General features: G+C 36.0%; 1 protein-coding gene across 5 annotated transcripts in view; it reads left to right on the top strand.

Moving 5' to 3' along the window:
- tab2 (TGF-beta activated kinase 1 (MAP3K7) binding protein 2) overlaps positions 1–12,178 on the top strand; it is a 61,420-nt gene extending 49,242 nt beyond the window's left edge. For 3 of the 5 annotated variants that reach the window (XM_077219649.1, XM_077219651.1, XM_077219650.1), the window contains 4 exons: positions 1,250–1,410; positions 2,568–2,661; positions 9,715–9,813; positions 10,284–12,178. In XM_077219649.1, the coding sequence (XP_077075764.1) occupies positions 1,250–1,410; positions 2,568–2,661; positions 9,715–9,813; positions 10,284–10,420 (491 nt within the window). In that variant the 3' untranslated portion in view covers positions 10,421–12,178. Of the gene's footprint in view, positions 1–1,249; positions 1,411–2,567; positions 2,662–9,714; positions 9,814–10,061; positions 10,176–10,283 lie in introns of all 5 variants that reach the window. The other 2 variants (XM_077219647.1, XM_077219648.1) reach the window with 1 other exon arrangement.
- Positions 12,179–12,382: the final 204 nt, after the last annotated feature.

The following is a 12,382-nucleotide window of genomic DNA, read 5'->3' as shown; positions in this document are numbered from 1 at the left end:
AGGATGAAAGCCAAGCTATTTAGGGCTGTGTGTAAAATGTAATTAACAGTGGCAGTGTTGTGTTTGCCTTATATGGATATTTGCCCAACTCATTAAAAGTTAGCCTACACTTCATGTTCTGTTGAGTGTGTTTTGTCTTAAAGCAGGATGCATTGAATTTGAGTCATGCAGCTTATCTATCACTACAGAACAAATTTATTGTAAAACAGCATTCAGAGGTAATTTATTCCAAAAGCTTGTCGAAGACACTTAAGATGATATTTAGATTCCAATCTAATGTTCTGGCATCACTAGATCATTAAACCATGTGGAAGCTGTTAATGGTTGGTGTGTGTGTGTGTGTGTGTGTGTTATATTCATATTTTGACACACTTGTTTGTGAATGTTAGATTACTGTTATTGGGAGATTGGGTAATGTAATTATTACCTAGAAGCTCTGGTCATTTTAATCTGTCTGACTCGACAATCTAAGTAGTTTTCCCAAACTTTGTCTGGACATTTATGTGCTAGTAAATATTACAGCATCTTTTGCCAATAGAAATAACCCCAAGTAAAAATAGTCCTGTGCTAGTAAAAAGCCAGTGCTTGTCCAGCCTATAAGCCCAATTGCTTTATTGACAAGATTATATAATGAGGTGCATGTGTGTTTGGCCTGTGTTTCTGAAGAAATTTATATTCTTTATTGTCCAGTACAGGATTACATATTAATGTCAATAGTACTGTTGTATTTTGAAATACAATCATGATTAATATTTTCTGCCTAATTAATTGGCACCAAAATACATTTGCTTTTACATGGTACTTTTATAATTGAAGTTTCATACATTAAATGTTTAAAGTGGTTACATGTTTAAAAGGAGTATTCAATACCATTCGTTCTACCTTTTAATATCAATATTGATATTAGTAAATAGTAAAACATTTCGCTTCAGTTTGCATCTGCTGGTCAAAAAGCTTTCTCAAAAGTGGGTGAAGGAGAAGGGTAACCATCCGCAATCCACCACAAACTCTCATTCACCTCCTTATTTTACTGTCCAGTCAATTTCTGATTGAACTCAAGTCTTGCCTAATTTGTCAAATATTTTGTTTACTCAAATTCAAATATTTCACATTATGGAAGGAAGCTGAATGCTAAATGGGGTTTGAATGCTGTTTTATCACTTCATAGACTCTTTATAGTTAATCAGATGTTTGTGATCAGTTTTGTACATGAAATTTTGCATGTATCTGATAATTACTTGTGTTACAGCTTTGCTAGTGCATCAGAGGGCACGCATGGAGAGATTGTGGCATGAATTAGAGCTGAAGAAGAGAAAGCTGGAGAAGCTGAAAGAGGAAGTCAACGAGATGGAAAATGACCTCACAAGGAGACGACTGCAGCGCTCCAACTCAGTCTGTCAGATACCATCTGTACGTTAATGTACCTCTTCATTTCTCTTACTCTCTAACTAGGGCTGTCACGATGAAGGATTTTCTTTTGCAGTGATTTTAAGTGCTCAGTATTTCGCCATTTTTTTCGTCATATTATTGCTATTTTTTTAATTTTCTTTATTCATTTTTTAAAAAACAATTGCTATACAAATAAATGTTACGATGTGGTCAGCAGCCTCGAAGATTAAGGAGATTCCAAAACAGGTTTTATTAATAATCCAAACACTCTGAATGAACGCACAGGAGAATAACGCAAAACCACACAATGCATAAACGAGAACTGACCAAGAACAACTGAAACTAGGGCTGCACAATGAATCGAATTTTTAATCACAATTACGACTACGGATGCCACAATACCCTTGAATGTTGACAGGATGCTATGACAAATATTTCTCTTTCCTCTTCGGACATGGCAAGCGTATATTTTTTTTCACAAATATATGACTTGACCTAAGGAAGGACTGATGCAGTTAATCGCAAGCCTTCAGTCGATCTCTCTCTCACTTACTGTCGGTTTAGGCTTGTTTACTGCAAATCCTCTGAGCTTCTGTGCAAATCACAATTGTAGACAGTCTTAAGTAAAAAAAGAGCAAGTTGGCGAAAAAAAAAACATTCTTCACTCAACTTATCATCATTATCAACTTATTTGACATTCAATACACATGCATAAAGTGTTAAACAAGAAGGGCATAGCCTTATGAACAAAAGTGAATATCGGTGTTGCGGTGGTTGCCTGCATTCCGCTGCATTTGGTTATCGCAACAGCCTTTGCTAACACACTCTCCATTAGGTGTGCTAACATTTGCTCTGGCAACATTGATTATTATTTTGATTCTTTACTAAATTGGATAATGATTGTTTTCAAATACGCTGAAAAGTGTAAATATTCTATGTATGTTGCGTCAGAGCTTGAAGTCTTTAGCACACTTGAGTACAAGTGGGTCTGTCTCATTAGTTTGGCCTCAAAAATAATTGTTACATGTCGATTCAATATGAGCATAATGACATGGCAGACTTAATGCAAAGTAACAAATGAGTGGTGGACCATTAATTTTGTATATAATTTTGTATTTTATAATAGATCAACACAATGCACTTTTGAACACTTCCACTTATGTTTTTGTTTTTTTCAGATTGAGGAGATGCAACAATTGAGGTGTAAGAATAGGCTTCTACAGATCGATATTGATTGTTTAACCAAAGAGATTGACCTCCTTCAGACACGAGGTGAGTACCATGCTAGTTTTCCGCAGCTTTTCAGGATATGTCCTGGTGTGGCATTACAGGGCTCCAGACAAAATAATTTGGTTACACTTTATTTTAAGGTGTCATTGTTACAGTGTAATTAAATATTTAAGTACAGTGTAATATTAATTAACTACATGTACTTACTATAGGGACAGGGTAGGATTAGGATTTGGTTGAGGGTTAATTGCATGCAATTAGGCATAATTTATTGTTATTACTATGGTAATCACATGGAGCATATGTAACAAGGTCACTGTAAAATAAAGTGTTACCAATATTTTTTTGAAATTTTTTGAAGGCCAATTTCTTTTAAGTTGATAAATTACAGAACTCAAATATCAGTATTGTTCAGAAGTGCAGAAATTTGAGTGCGTAGCATCTTAAAAGTGTGGTAAGTAGGGTAGAGAATCGAAAATCGATTCCAGAATACTTGAGGTCAGGAATCGGATACTTGTTATAAAATTAAAATTTTGATTCCTCTCATCGATTCCTTTGTGAGCATTTCAATATGAGTTTAAACCATTCAAGCATGAGACGACTCGCACGCTGTTTTCAGTGCTGCACAAACGTGTAACAGAATATTGGATCCGGGAAACTGTTAAAGTGACAGCAGCCTAATATTCCTGTTGCCGTGTCTATAATAACACTAATGAAACAACAAAAGACAGGAAATTCACTCGTTCTTGACTCAATAACTTTTGTAACTATATTTGTAATGTATATTTTATTTATAAAGTGCAGTTATTTTACATTTTATTACAGTTTCTGTACCTCAATACCTGAAAATCTTAAACTATTTATTTCAATCATATCTTTGTTCAGTTGTATATATTTGTTGTGATTGCTAATTTTTAGGGCCCAAGCCTTGAAAGGGCGCAGAGCCCTAGTGTTTTCCTTAAAATTATTTGTTATTATGTATTAGGGCCCTTGCCCTGGAAGGGCGAAGGCCCTATTCTTTTCATAAGGATTATTATTAGGGCCCAAGCCCTGAAAGGCTCCCATTTATGTCACATAAATGCTTGATATGTAGTTTTAATCATGGACACACTGAGTCAGGTAATCTGTCAAGTCATGTCCTAAAAATGATGTAACTTTACATGAATTAAATAAAACAGCCATGAATGAGTGCATGTTGGAAATAAAACCGCTGAAATTAATTCTCTTTTTCTGTTGTCTATGCTTATCATTAGTCACGTATTCATAGTCTTGTTCAATCCCCGGGTTGATGCTCAGATGTACGGAGCCCCTAAAGGGACGTGGTGGTGGAAAAAAAATTAGGATGGGAGAATTTTTTTTTTTTAATCTTTTGCGTTCCCTCGGAAAACTTTTGCGTTCCCCCGAGAAACTTTGCATTCCCTCGCAAAGATATTTGCGTTCCCACGCAAAAGTTTTGCGTTCCCTCGCAAACTTATTTGCGTTCCCACGCAAAAGTTTTGCGTTCCCACGCAAAACCTGTTGTGAGCTCGGAGAGACACTTCCTGTTTAATGTCCCGCTGGCAGTGCTTCAGAGCTCCGTACGTTAATGGAGCGTTTCATAGTGTTTGAACTTGGATTCAAATATAATGAAATGCGGTCAGTGCTTAACTCAAGGATCTTCCCGGATCAATATTCTTGAGCTAAACGTTGTTAAAACACAAACGACACCTATTTACAATCACAGTAACCTAGACAACGAGCTAATTTTCCTCATAATATAAATTTATCTCTAAACAGCTGATTGAGAGACAAGTCCAAATAAGGGGCCGTCTGCAAAGTTCAAATCCCAAACCCATCTGCACATTTTATATTATTAAACATATTATATAGCTTCACTATGACATTGTCGACAAATTCAGTTCACACATCACCGCTCTCCTGCTGGTTATACTACAATACTTAGTTTGATAAAAAAAAAGCATAGTTGTTATGATTTTTTATGAAATAAAATCAATAACTTCACACTGTTATGTGTAATGCCATCGAAATTCAGTAAGCAAATATAATGCATAAGCTATGATTGTAAATAGCTGTGCACAGTAACAATATAATTTTGTGTAAATAATAGGCCTAGTTATTTTTTATGTGCAATTACTTCCCATACTAGCTTTCCTGTAGCTCAAACAGTAGAGCGTTGGTGCATGCAATACCAAGGTCATAGGTTCGATTCCCAGGGAAGAGCATGAACTCATAAGAATGTAAATGTATACCTTTGGATAAAAGAGTTACATTTACAGTTATGCAGTTGGAAGACAAAGTGTTGTATAACCAATATTAGAACAGTGATGTGTGAACTAAATTTGGTGTGTTACAGTGGAGTTGTTGAATATTTTTCATAATATAAAATGTGCAAAAGCAGTGTAGTATGACCAGTGGGTCACCATTGATGTGTAAGCTGAATTGGGTGGCACTAGTTTGTAACATTGAAGTTAATGACTATTTTTGTATTTTTGAATATGATTTGATGCTGTAGTCGTTGGTTGGGTTATATTGCACTTTGCAGATGGTCCCTTGACTTGTCTCTCAGCCACCTGCACATAAAGATCCATTTAGCCTATATTATAAAGCTCGTTTTGAGGAAAATTGGGTTGTAGCTCGTTGTCTAGGTTACAGTGATTGTAAATAGGTGTCGTTTGTGTTTTAATAACGTTTAGCTCAAGAATATTGATCCGGGAAGTTCCTTGAGTTAAGCACGGACCGCATTTCTTTATATTTGAGTCCAAGTTCAAACACTATGAAACGCTCCAGTAACATACGGAGCTCTGAAGCACTGCCAGCGGGACATTAAACAGGAAGTGTCTGTCCAAGCTCACAACAGGTTTTGCGTGGGAACGCAAATAACTTTGCGAGGGAACGCGAAACTTTTGCGAGGGAACGCGAAACTTTTGCGAGGGAACGCAAAACTTTTGCGTGGGAACGCAAATATCTTTGCGAGGGAACGCAAAGTTTCTCGGGGGAACGCAAAAGTTTTGCGAGGGAACGCAAAAGATTTTTTTTTTTTAACTTCTCCCATCCTAATTTTTTTTTCACCACCACGTCCCTTTAGGGGCTCCGTACAGATGCTCCAGCATGGCCACCGTATGCAGCTTTTAACACGATCCGCTCGTTTAAAACTCCTTAAATTATATTAACATTTACTATATAATCTTTATTTTTCTATTAAACATCTAAATAATTGAATCTATGTTGAAATCAACTATCTGTGAGAGAAGTTATGTGTAAACACTACTCTGTCAGCAGGTATTTAATAATCTAGACTGACAAAAACACTAATAAATAATTCTAATAACATGCCAGATGAGATGGACTCGGTAATTGTGATGCATTCGTTGATTAATTTTCTGACAATGTATGCATATTCCAGGGAATATTTCAGCGTATCCATTCTCTTCACTCATTAGCCTATTAAACAACACATAAACCTTTTAGAACTGTAGTTTGAAACGAATGCTTATATTTATGTGAAGTTGATAGGTTCTCTTGTCTTTAATTTATGTTTTCCATTTGAAACATCAGATTTTGAACATTTATTTTGCCTATTGTTAACATTACTGCTTTTGTTATAAATAAAAAGATGTAACTGGGATTAAGATGCACTAAATTAGCCATGTTTTTTTATTATCATTCATGCAGTTTAGAATGTTTTATACTTTTAAAAAATTGTTAGAATATTTTACATGCTTTATTTTTTACCCTTTTGTTTAATTGATCAAAGCTTTTTTTTTTTAATTAGAGAACCACTGACATAGACTATCATGTTTATGATAGTCTAAATTTGACTTTAAAATTCAGTTTTAAAAATATATATTATTTAATTATCATTGAAATAACATTGATTTATTCAGATATTTATGTATATTTAATTACGTTTCATATGAACAACCGTTCCAAAAATAGACTAATGTAAAGCTCACAAACATCACAGTAATGGTTTGAATTGGACCTAACCGAAAAATGACTTTATCTTCAGTGTAGGGCTGAGCGATTATGGAAAATAATCTAATTGCGATTTTTTTTTAACCAATATTGCGATTTAATATGCGATTACTTTAAGTTCTTTACCTTCTGTATTAGTCGACGATAGGGATGCAGCGATTACCGGATTTCACAATTAACCGCGCTTTAAAACGTCACGGTTAATTAATCGTAAAGACTATGCTACACCGAGTGTTCTGCACGGAACGGCACTTTTGCACCAAACGAAAACAAGGTTACACCAGCGGTGCACTAGCTTAATGCCGTGTTCAACCACTATGGCAGAGGGACTAGCAGCGATGCTCTATTTCCACCGAAAAAACGCCTTAAGGGCCTGTTCACAGATCGCGTCTTTTGCGCGCTCAAGTTCGTTATTTCAAATGTAGGCGCGCGGCATGCACGCTTATAAGGGAAGCGACGCGCTCGTTTTTTTCCAAGCGCGTGCGCGCCGCATCGAGATAAAAACATCTCTACTTTTCATAATGCCGCAAGCGCACCTTAGGTCAAGTGACAAGAACCAACACAGCAACAACAGAAGCCTCCGGACGGAGCGCAACCGCCCTAGCGCTTTGGAAAAAGGAGAACGTGGCGTGCAACTTTCAGCTTTCAGTGCAAAAAAACAACAACAAAAAAACAGCGGAATGTTTTGGTTACGCAAGTCTGTGGAAAACAGAAGTGACGTGCTCTCAAGATTTTCAGTCAGTGAACATTTAACTTAATATCCTATTGCTTTCTCCTGTAAATGTTAGGCTTTGTAGTTTTAATATGCCCGGTGTAAAACACTAACATAAGATCAGGGCCGTGTAGACTTCTAGAACTACCAATTAACTGCATTTCAGTTATTTATAACAAGGCATGAGAGATGTTCTCAGTTTCTTTCTATAATTTTTACTTAAACTTCAAACAAACAAACCAAAATAATGAGATTATAATAGATGATTTTCTAAAGGTGCATGTAAAATTTGGATTAATAATTAAAAAAAGAGTATTAAAATAAGTACAATAATATTGGAGTGGATAACATTTGGACTATATTTGTTTTCTTTTTAAAAGAAATACATAGTTAATATTTAGCTTACATTTAATTCAATAGAGCCAACTACTTTGTTTATTCTTATTTTCATTGGGATTTATTATCCCTTTATTTGTTTTTAAGTCAAATACCAACAAGATATTGTTTTCATGTTATCAAGTTTTCTACCTCAGGTTGAAAATAAATTTAGAACAAACTAAACACTTAATCATCTTGTGATCTTTTTCAATCAAATAGCCCTGCAGCCATTGACTTAATTTGTTATTTTTAAAAGAAAAATGCTGGATGTTTACAAAGCACTTCTCTATAATTCTAAAGGAAGAGATTGATTATCGTTTGTCATTTTATAATTTTGTACTGTGTTGTGGCAAATAACACATTAAAATCTAGTGTTGAGTGTTCATGTGATATTATACATATAGTTTTGTGAAATTAATTGATGCATAATAATCGTGATAATCGTTAAATCGTGATTATTTCTCAGACAATAATCGTACTTACAAAATCTGTAATCGTTGCATCCCTAGTCGACGAAGACAAGCAATAAATCATTGTACAGTAGGGATGGGAATCTTTAGGCAGCTCATGATCCGATCTAATTTTTTACGTATTAATTAATCTTAATAACACTTAAAATATGTATTTAATTACATGTGTAAATACATACTTCAAATATATATATATATATATATATATATACATTTAATTAAACCAATTACATGTTAAGAATTTAAATGGGCTATAACAATATAGCTTCAAAATATAAAAGCTAGTAAATAAAGAGGAACAAAAAAAAACATTACAAGCAATAAACAAAGAGTGCTTTCCGTATTTAAAAGTAGACTGTCTGAACGTTTTCCATTCAAGAGCTGGAGTGATTTTCCCCATATATGATAAGCTGCATTCACACTAATGCACATATCTCTTTTGAAATTGTAAATGTGGTTTGTCCTGTTGGTTTAAGATATAACTGACCGTGTTTACATTAATTTTGCGTCAAAAGCATTTTGAGATGCAAGTACATTTAACCAATGAGTCGCTCACAGCCGCATGCACGAGCACTCTTCACAAAGCGCGCGTAACTATTTTAAAATAAAAGCAGCTTTCTCAGTGATTTTCATATTTTTAATATATAAGCCAACTGCATTCCAAAAGACATAAATAATGCCTTTGTGGAGCATTTGTAAGGAAAATTCCGGCGGCCATGACCGAGCACTGCAAGAGTAACATCAAAGCGGCAAAACCTTTGCAATGAAGCCCGCGACTGTCCTTGTAATTCGCTTAAACCCCGAACTTTATGAAAGCTTATTTTTCGGAAGGTTCGAGCGGTGTCGTGTCTGTGTGTGTGTGCGTGTGTGCGTGTGTGCGTGTGTGCGTGTGTGCGTGTGTGCGTGTGTGTGTGTGTGTGTGTGTGTGTGTGTGTGTGTGTGTGTGAGAAATTAGAAGCAAGCAGAATACGGTTGTTTCTAAAGTACGCGCAGCGTCATCACGCATCTGTGTTTAAAAACTAAACTCAGACTCGATTCTGAAATTCTCTGAATCGATCCAGAATTGTTGGAGAGAGAATAAATAACACAATATCACATACATAAAAAATAAACTGTTCTTTCCTGTATGTCAGACCTATGCGTAGCGTGCCAAGTTGATGCTTGATCTGCAGACTGCTTTTCTCTCGCGTGTCACGTGACCAGTGTAATCGCAGCTTTTGCGGTTACAAAATCGCATTTCATCATATTGCGATATTATCGCAAATGCAATTAATCGTTCAGCCCTACTTCAGTGTCTGTTGTTTGTTTTTACTAGTTTGATATAACTTAAAAAGCTTAATGCCATTGTGGATGACATTAAGGAACACATTCAGGAGCTTCATTTTGTATATTATGATCTTTTTGCCTGATGTGTGGTTGCATTATGAGAAACAAATCAAGAGGGATGACACCATTTTTTAATGTATAATCTCCCTAAAGTATTGCTGCTTAGTTCAGCTTCTCTTATTGGTCCTATTTTATGCAAATGTGTTTTTTACTGCTTGTTTTTCTGATTTTTAGGACCAGACTTTAATCCCATTGCAATTCACAATTTTTATGACAACCTTGGGTTCTTGGGTCCTGTAGCTCCTAAACCGCTTAAAGGTCCTACAAAACCAGGTCAGTAGTTAAGAAACTTTTAATCTCATCTCTTATACACTTTACAATATGATCTTGCCACACTTTTGCTTCTGCTTTTCTTTTTTGATGTTTCATATCTTATTTTTCTGGCAATGAACCCTTGAAAGATTTTATTTAAAGTTTTTTTTTTTTTTTACTGCCTCTACATTTCATTCTCATCCTCAGTTTCTTTCTCTGTCTTTATTTCTCTGTTGCCAATCGGCCCATTGTGTTGTGGTGTCGATTAGGTGTAGATCTCACAGGTTCTCTAGACAGGAGAGGGCGCAAAATAAACGTCAGCTCCAAGTTAAAGCGAGATCCGTCTCTACCTCCTGTACCACCTTCTATGGCTGTATCCATGGGTGGGTCTCTGTCTCTCTCTTTCTCCGCACTTCTGCCACTTCCCTCTCTTTCCTTCTAACTCTGATCTGCACAGGCTTTGATAATGATTTTGATGCATTTTCTTTCAGAGGGCAGTAGGAATGTGAGGGTCATGTCAGAGCCTGAGGAGGATGATGGAGTTCAGTGGAGCTGTACTGCCTGCACCTTCCTCAACCACCCTGCCCTCAACCGCTGTGAAGAGTGTGAATTTCCACGGCATTTCTGAGCCACACACAAACACACACAATACATGCAACACACACAAACGTGTCGACAGCCACCGTTTCGCCTCCTCCAGGAAATCATGGACACACCTGTTGGAGGATTTCTATAAAGCTTCCTCTTTCCCCCACAGTGTCATTGTGTGTCTGTTTGTCTTGTGATGTCCACTGAAGACTGGATGATGTTTACAGCTCTTTTGTCTCTGTACAAAATGTGTGCTTCTGTGTTGAGAGGGAGTTTTATGTGTCGCGTGGGAGATTAAGGGAAATTTCACCCGCTTGATCCATGAAGAGGCTCAGTGCTGCCAGTGATATTAACACGTTATTACATCCACACGGCTTACATGTGTGGCTACGAATGCCAGTGTGCCCTTTTTTTCCATGGGAACAGTTTTTGACTGCTTGATGAATGCTGTTCCCAAAGGATCATGAGTGGAATCTGCTAAACTCGCAATTCTTTTGTTTGGTAAATAAAATGTAACAAAAAAAAAATTGCATGCTATAGATGTACAGTTTACAGAGGAGTCCCCGCCACACAGATTTTACTGTACATAGTTTTAGAATGAGCTTTTTGATGCCTATTTTCTTTCTCAAGATTTCACATGTATTTCCTGTAAGTATAGCTTTATAGACTTCATTTATTTCTATGTGGTGTTGTTTTTTTGTTTCTCAGATAAGAATGGTTTCCCATCGTGAGCTTTTGTGGGAACTTAAAGGGATGATAAAATGTGCAACAGCAAACGACAAAACAATGCTCTTTGTCAAGCACTCTATCCAGTGTACGAGCTGCAGATGCAGCAAAACTGAAAAAGATCTAGATTTTATTAATAAGGTACTTGGACCTCAGAGCAGTCAAAGGACTTCACAGGAAATCCATAAAGCCCTCAGATAACACGTGCTTTCCTATGTGACAACTGGAATGTAGGTTTACTATCAGGAGAATTTATACCTTTGTGCCAAGAAAGGAATGTTTCGTTGCTATGCATTGATAAAGCTTTTCAGATTATGTTCAGTAATGTGGGTTTGAGAGAAAAGTATGTATGGGTGCCCTCCTAACAGTGGATGAGTATTCACAGGGGCTTTTTAATACACGGAGTACTCACCGCTAAGCCTTTATGGCTCAGGTTTTATAAAGTGCCAAAGCACAGGAAGCACAGATTATCGTGTCCCTGAGTGTAGCTCAATATTTCACAATGTGCCTTCAGTCTTTACATGGTTCTCTGTTACGAATCATGTGCACAGTGCCTTCGCTTGCAGATGTTACAGAATTGAAACAGGTTCTTGGAAATGTTTTGTAACTTTATTTGTTGATTGACCTAAAGTTTATTTCAGAAAATGAATGTTTTGCCATTCATTCTTACAATAGTGCTTAATGCATAATTCGTGCATTGAAAAGTTGAATGAGGTCGTTATTTATGAAACAAATGAATACACAATTTCCAAATGCTGGTTTCTGGTATCCAGGCTGTGGAGAAAATTTATTCATTCTACGCTTTGTTTCTGAGATGAGACTATTTTTGGCTCCAAAAACATTACTTTCTGTGGTAGTTTAACTTACTTTTGAAAAACCCAAAGAAATAATCAGATCTATCTGTCATGTTTATGGATTTTAAAAGGAAAGGGGGAGGAAAAATTATTATTTGGATATCCAATGTTTTTGATCTTAGCTGGGAAAACTGTCTTTGTAATAGATAAGTTATTTGTAAAAAAATAAATAAAAAAAATAAAAAATAAAAAAGGAAAAAAATTAAAACAAAAATAAACTGTCTGCTTTTCTGGAGTTTTTTCTTTTTATCTTACGTTTATTTAACTCTTTCCTCGCCATTGACAAGATTTTCCTTTTTTTCCCGTTTTCCTGTTTTCACTGTATGGTAGGGGGAGTACTGAAGGAGTACAGCAGCTTTGGCTCAAAGCAGGCAAAGAAGCAGCAGATACAAGCGACAGAATCATTGCTTACATGTAATCTA

This window comes from Siphateles boraxobius, unplaced genomic scaffold (assembly GCF_051911475.1).
Source record: "Siphateles boraxobius isolate OS27281-9 unplaced genomic scaffold, OSU_SipBor_1 8, whole genome shotgun sequence".
NCBI lineage: Eukaryota > Metazoa > Chordata > Actinopteri > Cypriniformes > Leuciscidae > Siphateles > Siphateles boraxobius.
Note: the sequence above shows the minus strand (reverse complement) of the source record. Positions and strands in the feature narration are given on the sequence as shown.